The sequence below is a fragment of the Trichinella spiralis genome, assembly GCF_000181795.1.
Source record: "Trichinella spiralis strain ISS 195 chromosome Unknown Scfld1, whole genome shotgun sequence".
NCBI lineage: Eukaryota > Metazoa > Nematoda > Enoplea > Trichinellida > Trichinellidae > Trichinella > Trichinella spiralis.
In genome coordinates this window covers 2,110,310-2,131,788 of record NW_003526940.1, presented here as the reverse complement: position 1 = coordinate 2,131,788, position 21,479 = coordinate 2,110,310, and the positions used below count along the sequence as shown (strand labels likewise).

General features: G+C 36.3%; 5 protein-coding genes across 5 annotated transcripts; 1 reads left to right on the top strand and 4 right to left on the bottom strand.

The window, feature by feature from the left end:
• Positions 1-2,129: 2,129 nt before the first annotated feature.
• On the bottom strand, positions 2,130-3,849 carry Tsp_11081 (putative leucine Rich repeat-containing domain protein). Its single transcript, XM_003381931.1, is given in 5 exon segments — positions 2,130-2,302; positions 2,313-3,140; positions 3,221-3,313; positions 3,388-3,589; positions 3,709-3,849. 5 exon segments carry the CDS (start codon positions 3,847-3,849, stop codon positions 2,130-2,132), a joined length of 1,437 nt encoding a protein of 478 aa, XP_003381979.1.
• A 106-nt stretch (positions 3,850-3,955) lies between these two features.
• Tsp_11080 (conserved hypothetical protein) lies at positions 3,956-4,818 on the bottom strand. The gene is made up of 2 exons (XM_003381930.1): positions 4,455-4,818; positions 3,956-4,314 (listed from the first exon to the last, which is right to left on the bottom strand). The coding sequence occupies exons 1-2, from the start codon at positions 4,816-4,818 to the stop codon at positions 3,956-3,958; spliced, it is 723 nt and encodes a 240-aa protein (XP_003381978.1).
• Positions 4,819-8,971: 4,153 nt separating this feature from the next.
• On the bottom strand, positions 8,972-12,682 carry Tsp_11079 (putative leucine Rich repeat-containing domain protein). The gene is made up of 7 exons (XM_003381929.1): positions 12,368-12,682; positions 11,917-12,137; positions 11,468-11,822; positions 11,177-11,396; positions 10,656-10,916; positions 10,398-10,571; positions 8,972-10,302 (listed from the first exon to the last, which is right to left on the bottom strand). The coding sequence occupies exons 1-7, from the start codon at positions 12,680-12,682 to the stop codon at positions 8,972-8,974; spliced, it is 2,877 nt and encodes a 958-aa protein (XP_003381977.1).
• A 3,009-nt stretch (positions 12,683-15,691) lies between these two features.
• Positions 15,692-18,206, bottom strand: Tsp_11078 (putative leucine Rich repeat-containing domain protein). The gene is made up of 4 exons (XM_003381928.1): positions 17,158-18,206; positions 16,839-17,059; positions 16,018-16,275; positions 15,692-15,939 (listed from the first exon to the last, which is right to left on the bottom strand). Exons 1-4 carry the CDS (start codon positions 18,204-18,206, stop codon positions 15,692-15,694), a joined length of 1,776 nt encoding a protein of 591 aa, XP_003381976.1.
• A 1,252-nt stretch (positions 18,207-19,458) lies between these two features.
• Tsp_11077 (hypothetical protein) lies at positions 19,459-21,291 on the top strand. The gene is made up of 5 exons (XM_003381927.1): positions 19,459-19,690; positions 20,135-20,347; positions 20,418-20,504; positions 20,662-20,982; positions 21,155-21,291. The coding sequence occupies exons 1-5, from the start codon at positions 19,459-19,461 to the stop codon at positions 21,289-21,291; spliced, it is 990 nt and encodes a 329-aa protein (XP_003381975.1).
• The last annotated feature ends 188 nt before the right edge of the window (positions 21,292-21,479 follow it).

Genomic DNA, 21,479 nt, shown 5'->3' with positions numbered 1-21,479 from the left:
GCTGAATTGAGCCAACGACCACGACCACGATCCGACGATGCTCATATCTGTTGTTTTGCAGAGAATTGTGAAAAGGGAAGGAAATGATAAATATATTGTTGTTATTCTAAATTATCAGCCAGAAAACAAAACAGACGAGCGAGAACAAATGGGAAAATGGAATGTTTTTTCCCCCAAAAAATATTTATATGTAAATTTCACTACTTGTTTGTAAAGTGAGAAAGAAGGGGATTGTTGTTGTGTTTTCTCACAGCTGCCGCTACTGCTGCTGCTGTTCTATGCCAATGCAACGGTGTGCAGTCTTTCTTTTCGGCATTGTAATCCAATGTTATTGGAACTTTGTTGACCTCTGCGCCGAACTTTACCCTTCACCCCGTTTCACTGGCCCTTCTGCTGCCAGTCTTAAGATACCCGCCTAAACGGCCTTGACACACAACGGCCAAGCATCATACCTACCTACCTCTCCATCTGTATCTGGAAAAATTTCGTTTTTTATTCGAAAAGAAAAATTGCTATTGTTCCCAGCTGCTGACTGATTTTCATTTCATTCACACTTATTCTGTGATTTTTCAGTCCATTGTGTATTATTAAAGTCCAGTGGAATTTGATAATTATTATCATCGGTCAGTCAACGGTATACTCAAACAAAGGAGGAGGAGGAGGGGGAAGGGGAGGGGACAAGTTGCAGATTTGGAAATTTGAATAAACAGAACAAATAACAAGAAAATGGAAAATATGCTTATCAAGCAAAAACGGAAAAATCTAACTGATGTGAATGTTGTATTTATTCAAAAAATATGGACATAATTGTGAAAACTTTTTCAAAAAAAATTATAAATGTGAATATTAGTTTTTTTTATCTTTTTGTTCACTCAATTGGCGGCTTTTTTGGAAGAATGTTGTAAACTTGTTTTCTTGCAGAAAACAAAAAGTAAAAATGATAATAACCCAAAGAAGTAAATATGTAAAAGGGCATTCATTTCACGTGCTATAATGAACCAACCGTAAGTAGAAAAATATGGGGAAAGGATTTTTTTCGGGCGGTGTCATTTTCCTTGTTGAACGATTTCTTCTGGGTCATTCATCTTCGATACCGTTACAATCGACGATGATGTCAATGAATTTAAAACAACTTCATCACGTTTGAAGAAATTACCGTCAAATTCTGTTTCTGTCATTTGAATATTTTCTTTTCTTTTCTTAGTAAAAACCATTTGTCACTTTCTCATCGGCAATCAGTTGTAAATTTTATACAAACAAAAAATATTCCAACTGTGGGATATGAGAAAAAATTTTTTAATTATTTATTATTATGTTTTTATTTTATCAATAGAATATTTCATTTTTTTCGGTGATGTTATTTTTCGTATTTGGTGTAGTGAAATTTCAGATGTATCTTTTTTTTCTCTTTTTGCTTCAATTTTATAAACAGTTTATTTTTCACGCACCAAAATTTACATTTCTGGCAATTTAGTTGAAATTTTAGCATTTCTATTATGGCTAGTAATTCTTTTTTTTCACTTGTATTCTGATGTATGCGAATGAACCTTTTTTTTCTTTTATTCCATCTTACTGTAGAAGCGTACTTTTACATACATGGACGATTATTGATTATAGTTTGCATTGTTCATTAATTTAATTATTTTTATGTTCACGTCGACTTGTGATTTTCACGACTTTTTCAAAAACTAATAAATAATTATTTGATGATACTTTAATGTTGAAATGTATTTTTCCAAATGTCTCAAAGTAAAATTTGAATTGAACTGTTGTTTCAAAATTGTACAGAAAGCTCTATTTTACCCATTTTTTATTTTTTACAACGAAATTTGTTTACCAAAATTTTTAACATGTGAAAAACACCATCAGATTTTTGAAAGTTTTATTTAGTTCCAAGATGATGATGATGATGATGATGATGAATAGAAATGATTTTCAAATTGTAGCATTTCATTTCAGCTTATGTTGAAATTGCACATGAAAAAGAGCAAAGCAAAAAAAATCAAAATCAACTAAAAGGCCTAAGTTCGTGTGAAAAGAGGCTAATTGTTGGTTGCTATTGAATGTGATGGCTGTTGGGCCGTCGTTGAATTTTCATTTTAAACTTTCAGACGGTACCCGTTTCGCATTTACCATTTTGTCACTTTTGGAACGTCATTTGTTGTAGTAGACGCTAGAATTCGAATAGCAGACGGGATCGTAGAGCCAGTTTTGATTGTTTCTGCTGTAAGTGGTAATGTCGCGTTGTCTGGATGGCCTGCAGGGCGTGATGGCATCCGTCGCGTACGCGTTCGGCGTCGTGCTGACCATACCCGGATATCGGTTGTATCCGATCGTGTGAGCCGCTACGTAAGCTGAAGTGCGACTGTCGCCGGATACGGATCTGGCGTGCAGGCGATTTCGACGTTTCACCAAATACAACACGGCAACGACGAGTATGGTCACCGACGCGACGACTCCAACGCAGACCGCGGCAGTAGTTTTGGCGCTTTGACTGAAATTGCTCATCGCGTCGGACGGCAAGCCGCCGTCGTCGTCGTCGTCCTCTTGTACGCCCGCGTTGACCACCGGCACGGCTTGTTCAAAGTTCTGTTTCGACGCACTGTTGGCTGGCATTTGGGTTTTCAGCTTGGTCGGAGACGGTTTTCTGTAATTCGGAGGATCTGTCCAAACTGGCAGTGCGGTGATGATACTGTCCGGCAGACCGGTGAACATTGCAAAATTGGGTTGCTCCGTATTCGCCATTACAAGATCCGTATCAACCGCGTACGCTTGATGCATGTCGGGCGCTTTGCTGAGAAATGGAATCGGCACCGGATAAATTGTTCTCGATTCTTCTGTAGTGATAGTTTTATCATTTTCAGATTGTTGTTGTGGTTCAGTGGTAGTAGTAGTAGTAGTAGTAGTTGCGCGTAGTTCTTTTATAATTATACCAGGTGGTATTGTTTCCACTATTTTGACATTGCTTTTGGTCATTGGAACAGTTGTCGTCGTGGTCTGTACGGGCGGTTTAGAATCACCGAATGAACTTGAAGCATAATTGTCTTGTATCTTTGACTCAGCCTGGCTTTCTACTAGTTTTACATTCTCTGCTTGATCAGTCGTTGTTGTTTGCATTACGGTTGTTGTGTTCATGTCATCTGATAAAAACATATGTGAATTTTGCGAATATTATCATTGTTTGAATTATCATCCAATGAATGGGGAAAAAAATACTTACCCTTTTTGCAAACTTCATCGGCAGAGTTTGGTATGAAAATACCCATGTTGTTTTCGATCATTTGAATACGTTCAGTGCAGACGAGGGGATTTTCTGAATATAATGTGAAATAAAAATTATTATTATTTTAAAATGAAAATTAAAGAAAAAACATTTTGTTTTTTTACCTTGGAGCATGATAGTTACAGTACGTTTGTTGAACGCTTCCCATGGGATTCGTGAGAGGTTGTTGTTGGACAAATCGAGCAAAAATAGATTCAGCTGTGTGAAAAATGCCGAATCTGGCAACGTGTTGAGCTTGTTGTGCGACAAATCGAGAACAACCAAACCAGGGACGGGATGGAATGCGTTGTATGCAATTTTGGATATCTGTTTGATGAGAACAAGAAGAAAGACAATTAAAATCCGGTAAACATTGACAGACACAAGCGTGTATAAAATTTGTACACATGTAAGTGGGGGGGGGGGTTAACACATTTCTTTTTTACCTGGTTGTATTTCAAACTGCACTGTTGCAAAAAGTCGAGACCTTGAAGTGTATCGCCGGTGATTTCGGTGAGATTGTTGTTCGCCAACATCAGTATGACTAGGCTGCTGTTTTCGAATGCCAAAGGTTCGATGCGTTCCATTTGATTTTCAGCCAAGTACAGTTGAGTCAGTTTGGGCATTGAGGAAAACGCATGGCCAGGCAAAACGCGGATACGATTGTTGGTCAAATCGAGCAATTCTAAATTTTCAAACGTCGAAAACATGTACGGTTGGAGTTGAGTGAACGCATTGTCGCTCAAGTAGAGGAAACGTATAGCCGGTACGTTGACAAATGCCTGCTTGTAGACGGTGTGGATTTGGTTGTGGGCCAAGTTGAGCAGATTCAAATAGGGCAAATTGACAAATTGCAACGGCTTCAACGTGGTCAGACGGTTCCGTTGCAAATGCAAGGCGAGCAAATTTTTGAAACCCCTTATCGCCGACGCCGGCACTTCGTCCAAACAGTTGCTTGCCAAATTCAACGTCTGCAAGCTGTGCTTGACCACGTCGAAAGCGTCTTTGTGGACGGCGCAGATACGATTGTTGGCCAAATTCAAATCGGCCAACTTTGGCAAATTGATCAACTGTTCATTGTCGTCGATATTGTCGATTCGATTGTTGGATAAGTCGAGCTGCAGTAGCGCTTCCATGTTATTCAACGCTTTGTTGGGAATTTCACGCAGGCTGTTGTTTTTCAGCGACAAACTTTGCAAAATATTCTTCAGACCGTCGAACGCGTTGATGTCGATCTGTTCGATCGAATTTTCCGCCAGATCCAACTTTTTCACATACAGACCGTGAAAGATGCGTTCGCCAAGTTCGACAATTGAGCAGTTGCGCATTTTCAATTCTAGAAGTAGACCAAGTTTGGCATGGTTGTGACGCAGGATGTCGATCGTCCGCAAACCGTCCCCGTTGGAACAGTCGAGCACAATTCCATCCGAGCTCGACTGGCACGAGCACAATGCTAGCACTTGCTCGTCTGTGGGACAATAAGCATCCGCTGCACGGCTGAGCAACACCAACACTACTACCACAGTGCAATAGGTGTAGTAGAATTGTACGATCATTTTTACGTTTTTCTCTTCTTTGTTCAATTTAATCTAAATCACGGACACGATGAAAACTACAATATATATATATATATATATATATGCATCATATTTTGTATTAATTATGTTTGTTGTTCTATACTTCTCATGCAAGTGTAAAAAAGGAAATCATGCTACAACAGGAACAACAATTTTTGTTCAAAAGTGGACATTTTCAAAATGATCAGACAGAGGGGGAATTATGCCTTTAGCTAGCTCCTCAGTGTTTAGTAGATTGAACAAAAACACTGACTCGATTAATAGATCAATACAAGAACAAAAGGAAAAGATGAAAAATACCAATATCCTAATCTTGTGTGTGTGTATGTTGGCTGGTTGGTTGGTTGGTTGTTCAGTAGGATTCTGCTTAGACGACAGAATTGTTTGTGAGCTTCCTATTGCTTGGGTTGACGTTTAAAAATAGGTGCGTTCAATGTCAATTTCTGGCCCAACGCTTTTGTATAACTCTCAAGAGATGTATTGATGCGTATGGGTGTTTTTCAAGGTCGTATTGTTGTTCTACGTGAACAGCATACTGACGACACATGACGGAAGTTGTATTCGGCGGGCGACCATGAAAAATTGTAAAAATTTGCCATCTCTCTATGTACTACAATCATCTATGTAATCGTGGTCTTAATGTGCATCTTTCGTGCGCACGATACGGATAAAATCTATTCTCTTAGTTGATCGTGTGTGTATGTATGTGTACTGACTTGTATTTGTTGTAATCAAGAGGGATCGAACTGTTGCTTCAACTGTGCACATATTTCAAGTCTCTCTTCCAACCGGTGAGGTCAAGGCACTGCTGATGGACAACGGCTACACAAAAGTGATCGATGGTCAAAAGCATTTCCGCTTTTCGACCTTGCCCAAACTTTGCTCGCACGTACAACAACTCTCTTTTTTTTTATGATATTTATTTTTATCCACTTGAAAGAAAGCAAACATTTTCAACGGAAGTAATTTTTTGTCTGATATTATTATTATTGTTCATTCAAAAATAATCCCTTCAAAGAATCAATAATATTTATTTTCAATTTCTTTTTGACTTTGTTGTATTTGAGCCAATATTTGCTCAAGTAAGCATGGAATTGTAGATGAAGGGCAAGTGATTTTTTTTTTTGCATGAGAAAGTGACAAATTTTTAATTTTACTTTTATTTTTTCATTGTTATTATTATTATTTTTATCATGGATTTATTTATCGAAAAGTACTTGTAGAGAGAGGTAAGAGATTATTGTTGTGAGTGTTACGTGGAAATGTGGGAAATTTCATTTGTTATGTCTGTATTTGATTGAAGTTGAAATTTTTCGAAAAAGCCCAAGAATAATAATAATTTAGTCAATGAAATAAATCAATTTTTATTAATTTGCTCAATTTTGCCTTGAATCAAGCAAGCCGTCAGCGATCACTTGGTTGAATTTCTCTTTTTCACTGGTCTCATTTTTCGTCTAACATGCCACGCCAACGGCGTGTTGTACAGTTCGGTGCCAGTTGCGGGAAAAGTTGGAAAAAAATTATTATTATTACCTTTTCTTTTTTTAATTATTAATGACTCAACTGAGTATTTTTCAATTTGAATCTTTTTTTTTCTTATCGTCTACTTTCCTTTTGTTGTGAAAATTTTAGACAAAGAAAACAAGGTTTTATAATTATTAATAAATTTTGAAAAGCATCTGAAATTACAGCATCATGTTACAAATAGGAAGAGATGTTTTTAGAATTATCTTTAATTTTTCCTTGTTATTTTCATATGCAATAGAAGAGAATTGTTGAACAAAATTGAGCATTGAATTCATCAACAGTGCATGGTATTTTGGAAATTTTCGACAATTTTATGCCCACAATTTTGGTGATAGCAGGATTGAAATAGTGACTGGTATCAAAAATCAACAGTGAGAAATCCATTTTATGAAACAAAATAAATCTACTTGTTCGCTTAACTACCGTTTTTAACCTCTGCAAAAGCATCCTTGCATGACAAGTGCAATTTTATGAGCAATGTTTGTTTAAATAGCCAAGCATGAACTAATTCAGCATGAAAACATTGCATCATCATCATTATCATCAGAAATGACCACGTTTTATGTTTATCGTTTTGGTAATGTTGTCAATAAAATGTATAATAAAAGTTATAATAAGTTTAAAGTAAAAAAAAATCTTACCTGATCCAAGCAAGTAGGTTGAAAAATACCAACGATCAATTGAAAGGCTATTGTTTTTTTGTATCTGATTAGAGTTGATTGATCATCTGATCATTAATTTATTAATAAGCAATCGGTTGTGAATTATATCTTGTCGGAATGTATTTTGTTTTCATCCGAACAAATTGCAATCCCTAAATATGGAAAAGTAGTCACGAGTCAGTCAGTTGGACGTCAGAGTTTGTGAAAAACGCTAATTTTTGCTTAGCATAGGTGAAATTGTGTTACGACCACGGTCGTACAACGACCCATCTATCCTTTCAGGTCATTGCATCCTGTATCATCGACAATCCATTCATTCATTCATTCATTCATTCACTCACTCATTCATATTGCTGTTGTATTCTGCCTGCATTTGTTGCCAATTTTGTTGAATTTTCTTCTTTCAAAAGCTTGGCATATTTTACCAACAAACTTATCATGCTTATATAAGCACGATTAAGCTTGATGTTTTTTTTATTTAAATTTAATTGTAATGTACACACACGCACACACGTGTGTGTACATGTGTATATTCATTTCAAATATATAATTTTGCATGTAATATAATTGAAATTTGTTGTATTTATGTTAAAAATATCTGTTTATTGTTTTTGATTAATCTATATTTTAATGGATTTCTAGTCCATTATATTTAAATATAATCCAGTAACCAGTTACTTTTTGCTTGTGTTTTTTTAAATGTATTTTACATTTTTGAAATATTTGTTTGCAGGATATGAGATAATAGACTGAATTGGTTATGAGTATTTTCTTTTTGTTTTTGCAATAATTGATATTTGATTTGATATGCAATTATTGTCTCGAAACAATTTGCCTGTTGTTACCAGAGGTGCATGCATAATTTTCATTACCAGCATAAGCTACACACACGTGTATGTTTTTGTATTTTTAATTATTAAATTATTATTTTGAAAAAATGTATATATTTCTTCTGATTTGTCAGTTGATTTGTTTGAAAATTTATTTTATGCGTGCATGAACATGCAGCGATGAAGCAGCAGTTGTTGTTGTTTTTTTTGTTTCCAGTTGTCGACTACATCGAACCGAATGGTATTTTTGGTACGTGAACGGACTGAAACAATGAAAATCACAACAAATGCAATAAATGGATACGGTGGAAGAAAAAATTAGCCTAAAGGGGGTGAAATTGGCACTTTTTGCAAGGGTGGACATTTTTTTCCACTGACTAAGCATTTTTGAAAAGGGTGTTTATTTATTTCAATTTGCAATTCTTCAAATGTTTAAAATGAATTTATTTTTTTAAATATTTCAAAAATTAAAATGACAATAAACTGCGTATCATTTTGTGGTCGATAAGTTGAATTGAGAATTGAGCACGCATTTTCGATAGTAAAATAGAAAATAAATAGGTGAATAAGTTAAATTTTGAAATATTATTATTATTGCTGGTCAACGTATGCGATGTTTTGAATAGTAATAATAATAATAATAATAATAGGCAATTATATTAGTTGAATGAATTGGCGTTACGGCAAGTTGCTTTTAAGACAACAAGTGTATGCAGTTTGTAGTTGGTGATGATGAAATATATTTTAATTTTCCTTTACAATATTCCTCTTCACTGATATTGGTTAGTGTGGTACAACAGGAAAGGAAAATCAAATTGTTCTGTTTTTAATAAAGCAATGTTGGTAAAAAAAACATTTTTTCAGTTGTTAATAAACAAGCGGTAAAAATTATCAAACATAAATCTTATTTTTACACTGGATAAAATGTTCCATAACACAGAGAGAGAACAGAGTTGAAAAGAAATAGAAAATGAGATTTTGGAAAAAAACAGATATGCATGGTGGAAACAGCAAACAAAAAATACACAAATATAATAAGTTCGATGGAATGGATAAAAAATGAATATGTTAACAACAATATCCGAATTGTCTGCAGAACTTTGCGGTTCCCAGTCACACATTCATGGCATGATGGACCAGTCGACTGTCAGAATCGACCGGTGTGTAAGGGTTGCGATTTGGCGACGATTCGTAGCATGAATCGAAATCGAATGCACCATTATTGACCGTTGTTGTTGGTGCAGTGTGTGGGTAGAAGTTGGGCACAGCTCCGTTGTCGAAAGGTCCGGCAAGGCTGCATTTCGAAGACAGCGTATTCTGCTGTCGCATGTTCAACTGATCCCGTCGTCTCTTTTTTGCCCGTTGCAAGCACAGCACAACCGTGGTCAACACGGTCAACAAGCCGACCATGCTCAACGCCACAGTGGTCACTGTCGACGTGTCCAGGGGTTGGGTTCGATTTTCGTCGAAAACGCTCAAATCGACTTTACGATCCAACCGTTCCACATCGTACGGTGGGCTGTTCTTCTTGTTGGTCAGCTGTTGCTGTTGAGCATTGACGGCCGGTACCCGTTGTTTTTTACCATTGCTATCGCTTTTTCCCTCCTCGTCGACTGTGCTTTGGTTCAATTGTTCGCTGACAAGTTCTCCAAACAGTTGTGGGTTCTTTTCCATCAATTTTTTCACCATATCAATCGACACACCCGGTATACGATTTGCGATCAACTGTTGTATTATCGATCGCGGTATTTGATTCAGATCAATCTGCTTCAGGTTGTTCATATTCAAACCGAACAACAAATCCCCACTGTTGGTAGTTGTTACGTTGTTGTTGTTGTTGTTTGTTTTTGCTGAATCGGATGTCGAATCTGAGCCTATTAACATGCTCAAATATCGTTGCCGTAGCTGTTTCGTCTCCTCTTTGCTCAAGCCGAGCACCGGATTGCCACGCAATATGTCGTCGATTAATTCAGTTGGAAATGACGATCCTGCAGACATTATTGCATCGTTGTTGTCGTTCGTCGTAAGCTGTAGCAAATTTTTTGCTGTTGTCGAATCGGTTAACAGGGATTTTGCATAATTTTCGACCGTCTTCTTCAACACTGCCGGCGGTACACCTGGAATTTGTCCTCCTCGAAGAACGTAACTGATCAATTCTGGAGGGATGTTTTTCAACGATGGTTGAGTTGCCGTAGCGGAAGCCGTTGTCTGGGGTAGATTTTTCAGCAACGTTGGAATTGTTTTCAAAATGCTACTCAAATCCTCTTTCGACTTCTCTCCGACCAACAATCTGGCCAACGGTGTAGTGATTTGGTCCAGTGCCGGAAAAATGCCCAAACCTGACTGAGGAACTTCTTTGCCACTGGAAATTTCTTTGCTCGCCGCAAGCAGACGACTCAGCAAGCTCAAAGCGCTCTCTTCTGATTGGCCAGTCTCTTTGGCTTCTACAATAGCAATCAATCGGTGTGTGATCGAGCAAATTTCGCGCTCCAAAATGGACTCGAATAGTGTCCAGGCTGTGCGATTTGTGCTCACTTACTTGCCATAGTTTCGTTGACTTGAACAAGCATCATTTGTTTCAACGATTTGCCTTTCACTGCTGACGGATATTGACAAACAACATCCGGTTGATCTGGGAAAAATGTACGCACATTTTGTGTTGTCAAATAGCTCACCAGCCAAGCTATGGAACTACTGCAGTTGAGAGGATTTCCTGAAGAGAAAATGAAAACAATTTAATTTCCAAATACAATTTGAGCACTCGCCACTTTTTTCACAGTTCACAAAAAAAATCTACCTTGCAATAGTAGATTGGTAATTTTCGCTTGAAATGTGCCTTGGTCGATGTTACGTATCCGATTGTTGCTCAGGTCGAGCCAGAATAGGCGATTCAAGTTGTGAAACACTTCGACAGGCAGGATTTCCAACAAATTGTCACTCACATCTAGCATGGTTAGCAGAGGCATCGTCTCGAAGGCCCCTTTTTCAATTTTTAATATTTTATTGGAACGCAGTTTCAGTTGTTGCAGATTCGGCATGCCGGATAGCATACCTTGGTCTGTAAAGAAAGAAATTTAGAAACAACTGTAAATATACGTTCTTTTTTCTTTTGCAACATTATTTATTCAGCACGTTTAAATTGTCAGATGGGAACTTTAATTAATTACTTTTAGAAAGAATTATCACAACTGCTAGTGTAAAATTTAACAGTCACGTAGGATTATGCGAAAAACAAAATTGATAATTTAACTTTAATTATTATTTGTTTGTCAGATTTGTTTATGCATTTGATGACTAATTTGTGTAATTGAAACTTACCAATCTCATGCAGTTGATTGTTGGTCAATATTAATGTATTGAGATTCGGAAGTTGGTCGAAGGCATTTTTGTAAAGTTCTTTGATTTTGTTGTTGGCTAAATTGATCATCCTTAATTCGCTGTTGTCACTGACTGCCATCGTTTCGACTATTTGAATTTCGTTGTTCTGCAAATGCAATTCTTTCAATTTTGCAAGATCTTTGAACGACGAAGCATTCAGCTGAAATGAACGAAAAATGAGCGTGGCGTATAATTTGCACAATTAGAAATTGATCGTTCGGATCATTTTACCTTGTTCAATTTGTTCCAACTGAGGTCGAGAATTTCTAAATTTTCAAACTGTTGTATGGGATTCGTTTCCATCGTCGTAATTGCATTTCTTGTCAAATTTAGCACTTCGAGCTTGGGAATGTTCATGAAAGCCAGTGGCATCACTGCGGCAATTTTATTCCCGCCCAAGCGTAAATCCCTCAATTCTGGCATGTTCATGAATTGTAAATTTGGAATTTTGTCGATAAGATTGTCACTCAAATCCAAAACCCTGAGCTTTTGAAAGCTTCGTAAATTTTGAGCTGGCACTTGGATCAACTGATTGCCGGACAAATCCAACAATTCCAAAATGTTTTTCACTTCGTTCAGTGAATTTCTGCAAAATTAGAATCACATTTGCCAAACTGTGCTAGTCTTATTATTTTGAATCGGGTAAATTCTTTGAAAAGTGTGAAAATTTGAATACTTACGGTGAAAGGGTGGAGATTTTATTATTTTTGGCGCGAATCACTTTCAACGCTTCGTTGTGTTCGAATGCGTATTCAGTCAAATCCACGAGCGCGTTATTGCTGATGTCGATTTTTTCCAAATTTTTCAACGCCTTCAACGGTGGTATTTCAGTAAGCGAATTGTTTGCCAACAACAATTCTGTAATGTAAGAAGCTTGTTTCCCAAAAGCATCTTCTTCAATCTGTAAAAGACAAACAAAAATCAACTCATCAGAAATAATAATCCAATTTTTATCATCTGATCAGATAGATGATTGAATTTTTGAAATGATCAAGTTTATTATATATCCGTCTGTTTGTCTGTATGTGTTTTTACATTTACATTTTTACAAGAAATTTACGACAAAAAATGAATTGTTCAACGGAAAATTTTTAATGAAATGTACAAAAGTCAAGTGGAAATACTACTTACTTTGTGAATATTGTTGCTGGACAAGTCGAGCTTCTTGATAGCTAACGAAGCGAATGAGTTGGCTTCCAAAGTACGGATATCACTATAACGCAGTGTTAAACTTTCGATCGTTTCGCTGTGTACGGCCAGAGCTTCTACAACTTTGCCAAGCGTCGCACCGGTGCATTGTAATGCGATACCGTGATGCAGATTGTGACATTGACAAAGCGAATTGATAGTTATTGGGCAAGTTTGACTACAACGGACGACCAGAGAGATCAATGCTAACGCTAATAAGCGTTGAAAGAGTTTTCCAACTGCTGGATGATAATTCATAAAAACACGGATGACCAGTGTCTAGCAGACGATCCACTACTGGTTAGTGGGATGTATCGTTTGCTAGCTCGATGATGGGACGACCTTTCTGGCATCAGTCTCTTCAGGCACAGTTTCTGTAAATTTGCATAAAGTCATTCATACTATTTTTACAAGACGAGGAGAATTGTGCAATTTGTATAATTAAATTGATTTACAAGGGTCGTCGCAAGGCACCGGACTCAGCTAAGCAGTCTGTCCCTGCAAGCAGACGATGTAAATGAAAAAAATATGTGTGTGTGTGTGTGGACAGTTTTCTTCTTCTTCTTCTTCTGATTGTTATATTCTTCAATTAGTGAAACAAAAAAGTGGAATTCAAGTGGCTGGCTTTTTCGCCAACCGCTTGTAAAATTGCTTTGTAAGCAGTGTAGTGGATGCGTATAGACTTGCTATGCGTTCACATCGTCATACCGAGGTTCGTGCCGTGTCAAAGACCTTGTCCGGTCGGAACTTGCATGTCCCAAATTTTTACATCACTTTGTAGGTTACCGGCTCAAGCATAGTTTCCACCCACGTTTGTCAAAACGACCGGCACTACCATTCAAATTATTGCATCAAGCTTTTTAAGTGAACAATAATGAAATGAAATGATTTTCAATTGGTCAGCCGTTCATCTACTTAACAGTGCATCACAATCAATTAACCGTATCAACAATCACAAATTAACATATCATACAAATAAGATATCAACATGCAATGGTTATATGTATATTTATTTATTTATTTTGTTTTGTCGTATGCTGAAATGTAGATGAATTAATGATAATTAATTAATTAGTCAATTTAAATAGCAATTATTGCAATATTTATTTTCATATAATTAACATTTTATTAAGTAAGCAATTCAAAATCCATATATGTATACAGTAAAATATTGTTAATTTTTCATTTCTTTCTTATTTATTATGCTTCAATAGGATGATAATTCATAATAAAGATACAGTAAAAGAACTGATGACCTTGATGATTGATGGGATGATTTGGGTAGAGAATGGTTTTGTGCATTGATACAAAACCGCTACACTTGGCGAAAGCAAAGGCGGTAGCGCCTGGCGCGACAATCATTGTGTCATGCAGCGACTGTCACTTTAGCATCTGTGTCGCATGTTGGAAATGTTAATTTTTTTTCCTTTGATTTTTATTTCATTCGTTCATTAACTTCACCAAGAAAGTGTTGGTCAAATGTTTTTTATTTATTTTATATTATTTTATTTTTTTTATTTGGCTGATATGCACCGATGAATATTTCATTATTTTGCAATAGAATGTGACCTTCGTGATGATTGAATGATCAAATTTTAAATGACTAGCAGTGCTAGCTCATCAGTTGACAACGACAATGAATGAATGAAGGAAGCTTTGGAATGACAATTCTCTGTGTATCAGTTTGTGATATTTTCAAAATATATTAATTAATACAATAAAACGGAAATGATAAAAAAAGTGAACTGTAAATGTTGTTTTTCTGTTCAATTTTTGTTGCATAAATTTATTCTGATGTGCAGGTTTGATTCAATGAATAATAAATTATTCACTTTTTGAAATCATATTTCCAGCATTCTTCAAACCAACGAAATGATTTTTGTTTATTGTTATTTCATTTATTTTAAGGAATTGTTTTTATTTATTAATTTAAATTGTATTGATTGAAAAGTTGTACATTTTTTTTGGATTTTTATCTGCTAACTGTTAGAGCCTTTCAGTGTTAAGTGTTTTGCTTTTATTATTTCCAACAGTGCATGATGCGTGTTTTATAAAAGATAAATAAATAAATTTCTTGCTAATTTATTTTTAAATTTTAAATTTTTGCCAAAGAATTTTAATCATTTATCAAAAGAAAGCATTATTATATTGCTGATTGATTAAGTTAACACGTCACACAGGCAAGCAAGGTCGTCGTCATTCGCAATTTGAGACAACTTTTCGCTTTTCTGAACTGTAATTCCTGACTTGGCAACTATTTTAAATTTTTATGCAAAATTAAGACGTCATTTTTTCCATTTATTTATTTAATAATTAGCTGTAAATGAGCTTTTCATTTTTGCATTATTATTTAATTAAAAGCAAAACTTGTACTGCTGATTCAACACGTCACGTATATATTATAATTAATTGAAAAATATTTTTCACTTGAAATTGTCGATTTTATCAGTGTTGTGGTTCTTAAATTTACAATTTATTATGCTAAACTAGTCGCGCTGTAATCTTTATTGTTGTTGTTGTTGTTGTTGTTGTTGTTTTGGTACATTTTCCCACTTTATCACGGGTAATGGCTTTGAAATTTACATTTTTACTTAAATGTTCAACTGACCCATTGAGCCATTGGGTAAATACTTTATCCAACGTTAGCGCTTACATGGTTCATTCTGTTTTGAGTCAATACATGTTGCCCTAAATGTTTGCAAGTCAATAAAAGCGGACTCTTGCTTTCTTTTGCACGTTCATTTAAACTTTAAACTTTAGTCAAGTCAAACTTGCAATAAGCATCTTTCTGATGTTGAATATCTTTCATTTAATTTGAAGTTTTATTATTTATATAAAAATTCATATTTGTCCAGTGAAATGCTGCATCTTATAAAAACTAATGCATATCATAATTTAAACGTAAATTTTTGCATAAGTATGTTTCAAAAAATGAGAAAGTATTATGTAGTTATATCATCGTTTAATTATTTCACTGTGTAAAAACCGTTTAATGTGTTCGATTTTATTTCATTTCTTTTTTAAAAATATATTTTGTTAATGGAAAAAGAAAAACACTGAGCATTTGATCAATGTGAAATAACAATGAAATTCAAGTGTTGTGGATTTTACGGGAAATGATGAAGTGAAATTTGCATTGAGAAATAATAGTTCGTTTTGGCAATGAGCTGTGAAAAAAATTCTCCACCATATAAATAAAAATTAAAAAAAATACATATGAAATATGTATGTATGTATGTATGAAACAGTATTCTTTTTATGGTAAAGTCAGAACCACCAATACCACGGTCGACTGAGGTAATAGGGTTGAGTAGTTTGACTGTGCACTGTCGACATGGGTACACCGGGCGATGGGTAAGCAGATCCGGGATTGCTTCGGATTCCTGCACTTACTGTTGAGCCAAGCCTGCGCTGATCGTCCAACAGTTCTTTGTCTTTTCGACGTCTCTTGCTGACAAAATATCTCACCAGCATCAAAAGTACAAGTGCAACCATGAATATGCTCAATATGACTCCTGGAAATGAATATTTTCTCAATAAAATAATAACAAAAACAACAATGATTATTAGATTTATTTTTCTTTCCTTCTTACCCAGAATCATTGCCGCTAGGTGCATGCGAGCTTTGCGTTGTTCAGATTCTTTAGCCGGATTTTGCTTGTCCACTTCTATAGGCAAAGGCTTTGCTGGTGTCGATTCAGAATTGAGCATTCGAATTGGCCATCCGGCCATGGTTGTCGGCTTCTTGCATACTGTTGGCGGATTGCCGGGCGCATCGATTACAATGTCCGGATTTTCATTCAGCCAACGTTGCAACCAATTCAACGATGAATTGCAATTCCATGGGTTTTCTAATGTAAATTTTTTTAATATTAAATGCAAACAAATCCATACTGAGAATTGATCATGTGAGTTGGAATTTAATTTTTGATTTATTTTTTTTATTTTGACTTGAATTCATTGTTTGTCATTAATTGAATGAATAATAACGCAGCTGTCGCAATTCCAACACTCAGAACTGCCGCGAGCGTTGTTTGACAGTTTCAAGTGCTTGCTTGTTCACGGATAAACATTTGCACAGTTGTAATTGTAATTGTTGTTAACATGTCACTTCAAAGATTTTGTTTGGTATAATAAACAATGAAGTATAAAAAAAATATGCATATTGTCTCAACAAGGCTTCTACACTCTAGTTAGTATGAATGAAATGCAATCAGTGCCTGTCCGCAGTTTTCATTCATTCACTTGTTGTAATTTGAACCAAAGATACATTGTCTGCAGTGGTTTAATTTTCATTACGTAGGTGAATTTACGTTTTACAGATGTTCACTATTATTATTATTATTGAATGGAAAAGTAAAAGCAAGCGTTTGTGGATTGAATTTTACGTTGAAATTGAATTAAAATTCCTTACCGTATAAATAAATGACCCGACCGTTGGCGGTTGTCTGCTTTTGGAGGAAAGTTCGATGAAAAGTTTTCTCGTGCAATATTTGTATTTGATTTTTGCTCAAATCGAGATGCCTGAGCGAAGGCAGTTCTTCAAATGCCCTGTCTTGTACAGTAGAAATTTGATTGCCTTTCAAATCAAGCGAATACAGCTCAGATAGACCTCGGAAAGCGTTCTGCGGGATACTTAAAATACAACATACAGTTTTGATCATGCCGTATGTGTGTGTTGTGATTATGGGGGGGGGGGGCAGTATGATGTAGAGATTGGGATTTTCACTTACCTGTTCAGCTTGTTTCTGCTCAGCGCGATCACTTGGACTTTGGGTATTGTTTGCAAAGTGCCCGGCTGGATGTGAACCAGCTCACAGTTGGCCATTTCGAGTCGCACCAAATTTTGCACAAAGTAGAAAGCGTCGACCGGCAAATTTTGGATGGGATTGTTGGCAATGGCGAGCACCTTCAATCCGCTCACGGATCGGAACATGTCGGCTGGGATGGTTTGGAACCGATTCGAACTCAAATACAAGTACATCAGATTGGGCGTGCCGGCGAAAGCGGCCGCTTCAATCGACTGAAGCCGGTTCACTTCCAAACTGAGCGATTTCAGCTTGGCAAAACCCAACGCGTGCGGTGGAATGGTGCTGATTTGGTTGGCGGCCAGCGACAGATCTTCCAATGCGTGCAGCTTTTGCAAAGCGCCGGCTGGTAGAACGCGCAAGTCGTTTTTGTCCAAATTCAACTCCGCTACCATGTTCAAACCCAGAAAGGCGTTGTCGTCGAGTCGTTGAAGACCGTTGGCCGAGAGGTCGATCTTCTTCAACCATCCACGACTGTGGAATGTAGCGAAAGCGGCGGCTGGCAAGAAGCGGATGTTGTTGTTTGCCAGACTGATGCTGATGAGCCGTTGCAATTTGGGAACCCCGGCTTGGGGTATCGAACTGAGCAGATTGTTCCTTACCGACAGTTCATTGAGCGTTGTGATTGGCAAGCCGTTGAACGCATCCGGATCGATGTCGGTTAAATTGTTGTTGACCAATTCCAAACGTTTGACGCGATATCCGACCAAAGCTCCGGCCGGCAATATGTTGATCGGAGTGTTGCTGATGATCAGACTGTCGATCAGTAGGCCGTTCAGTGGACCCAACGCTTGGCATACTGTGTACAAATTTGGAACCCGGTCGCAGATGATGTTCACTGGTTCGTAGCGTGTTGTGCGACAAACGCACGGCGGCCGGATATTGGCCGGACACAGCGCCCGAATCCCATGATTGGCCAACAAGGCACTGACGACAGAGATTAACAAACCGACAGCGGCGCTGAATAAGCGCATCAGCTATGCAGAAGTATAAATTAATTTCATCTACATTTAAAAAGAAAAATTAACAACAATCAAGAATAGCAGCAGCAACACCAGAAGCGAGCATGAAAAACGATGACGCAACAACGTAAAATACAATCGTATATGTATATTCAGACTATCGGAGAAAGTATCGGAACGACAATCAGACGATTTTCACAACAACGTTATTATAGCTGTTCAGTCGTGTGCTGTGGCGATGAATGTTTGCTTTAGCTCGTCGTCGACTGTTTTCTCCAGTCAATAATGGGCTTGTTTGTTCGATGAATCGTCGTCAGTTGGTCTGGTAGAATGGGTTTTTGCCGGCCAGTCGTGGGCAAGGCTTGCTTGGGAAATAAGCTGAACACATCGGGGGGAAATAAATCCACGTAGGTGTGGCGCGCGATTGGGAACCACTCGACAATGTCGACGTCGATTGGCCAACTTTACCGCGAACTCAACTGTGCCCCTCTCGAGTGCTTGTTTGCTTGTACCGTTCCGTTCTCACGCCACTGCGTCCGTGTGCAAATAATAATAACAACAACGAATCTTTCCCTTCATTTTCTTTAGCTGTAATTTTTTTGCCTTTTTGCTTGCTATTTTTCAGTTTTAGTTTTCATTTCCAATTGCAAAAAGTCCCTTATACTCTTGTTCAATTAATTAATTTGCTCACCTGCTGCTATTTAATTAATACGTAGAAATGGACAAATGATGCTCAAGTATTAATTTGTTTTTTCTATCAGGAATCAGTGTTTATTTAATAATTTGCAGTTTGTAAACTACGTTCATTGTCGATTAATAGTTAAAATCGTTGAAATTTATGAAACACCGAAATAAGCAAACAGAAATAATATTTATTTTTTAACTAAAGTTTATTTTTTTACTTATTTTTATACGGTTTATGTTGTGATTGTTAATTTTGTTCCAAAAAGGCGACAATATTGGAGTAGATTTTTTGTTGAATATTTATTTTTCAATATTGAATATTTTCATAGGGAAAAAGCGAGAAGCAATGTCTTATAAAAAATATTAAACGACTTAAATGTTGTAACAATAAAATTATTTTTCAGAACTGTGTTGTCGTTCACCTACCGAAGCGAATGATCAATGTTGTAAGTGCTTTTCATGCAAACAAAAGGAGAGGAAAAGCTAACCAAACAAGCAGATTAATTGTTTTAAAATCTTCTCCCACCAATTAGTATAATTTTTTGAGAGTGAAAAAGCACATTTTGATTTACAAAAAAATATGAAAAACAAAATTAATAATTTGAATTGTGTCGTTTTTTGTTTAGATCGACAATTTTCGAAACTGAAACTTGCCGAAACCGTCGACACTGTTGGTGTCAAAAGTTTTTGGGATGAGACGGAAAGTTCGAGTCGATCGACCACTTTTCGTGAAATTTGCCAAAACGATGCCGACTCATCGCCAACCGACGAACACAGCGTTGATCAAGCGTGCAAATTTGAATCCGACCCCGGTACAGTATATATATGCAAGCTTTCTAATTTTTGTAAAATATTATTCACTTTTTTATTTGAATTAAATTTTGGATAAAGAAGAAGTTAATTTATCACTTGATGATCACATTTATTGCAAGAATGTCTGCTGGCACAGTTTCAGCTTCTTTGCATTACACTTGAGCGGGTAACTTTTGTTTATAACTCGCATAGTTTTACTCTCTTGAAAATTCTTCGAGTAGAATTCTTGTCCTGTGGATTTTCCGAAGTTGTAGAGCAAATATGAATAATCAGAACAGATATACAGCGCTTTCACACTTTCTTAGTGATAAATAATTGTGAAAAATACGTCTCCCTCTTCGAGTTTGAAATAGCTTTTAAAAAAACAAGCCAAACGGCTAAACAGAATATGATTTGGTTTTTTTGTTCATTTCAAACTGTATATTGTTCAATATTTTAATTAGCATATTCGTACGAGGAAAGCGGTTCAATTGTGACCAACTTCTCCAATGATGACGACGATGAAGAGACGTTCATTGTTGTGGATCACAAGGAACATTCACTGTTTGATGAAATCTTTTCAATATTCAACTCGGCTACTGTATCTCTGGCTGAGGAGGTGGTCGATTCTGCACAGAATTCAGATTTAATTCAAAAAATGTCCAACCAGATGGTCAGTATCTGTTGTCTGTTGTTTTTCATGTTTATTTTACCAAACTTCACCACATTTGTCATTATTTTCACCAGATGTGCGCTGTGAAATTCACATTTCACAGACTTCGGCTGCGTATGTCGTTGATTGGTCTTCTTTATCGAATCGACATGTGCAGTCCCGTAATTGCGGTGAAGGATATTGAAAAAATTCCATATCGTGATTTTTACAAACTCTTCTCTCAAAAAGGTACTGTAACTGTTGTTGTTTTTTCTTTATGTCAACCATTTTCTTATTTAATTTCTATTAATTTATTATCATTATTATTGTTTCAATCAGAAAACGACGAACCGACACTGATGACCACAGTTGAAAATTCAACATCAGAATATTCATTGAACGTGACAATCAAAAACGAACAAATAAATTTGAATCTCTGCCTTGTCGAAGCGAACGTGTCGAATGTGCAAATGCATCTGAGCAGTGACAATTTGGCCAATTTGTCCGCGTTTGTACAAGATTACAGTTCCACTGATCAGCTGAGTCAAATGCGAGTGAAACTGTGTTTGAAAAATGTACAACTGTCAATTTTTGATCCAAGAATCCCGGATCCAGTGTACATTCTACTCGATTCAGGATGCATTTTGCAGGGTCAGTGGAGTAAGTATCACAGACGAGCGTTGTCGTCTTCATTCATGAATTATTCATTCATTCATTGGTCAATCGTTCTGATTGGTCAGCATTTAGATTTATTTGTTTTTCTCCATTTTTATGAATTTTGAATTGATTGATTTTATATTCGTTTTTTTTCTTAATATGTATTTCATTTCAGGAAAAATGGCAATTAGTACGTTGAAGCAGTTGAAACGAAAATCAGAAGAAATTGAAACTCTTCGGAAAGAAAATGCAACTCTGAAGAAAAAGCTCGATGAAGCTTTAAGGACAATTGAAAATGCAAACAAAAAATAACCAGTGCCTTTAATTTTTTTTCTTTATCTGTTCATCATGATTTAAATTAATTAATTGATTAATCTATTTATACGCTCAATATTGTTTTTATTTGATGCGCATTTGAAGTTCATCCGTGGAATAATCAATTTTCCTAGTAAATGCGACGTTTTATTTGAACACGTCATCTTTGGAACTTTCATTTAAAA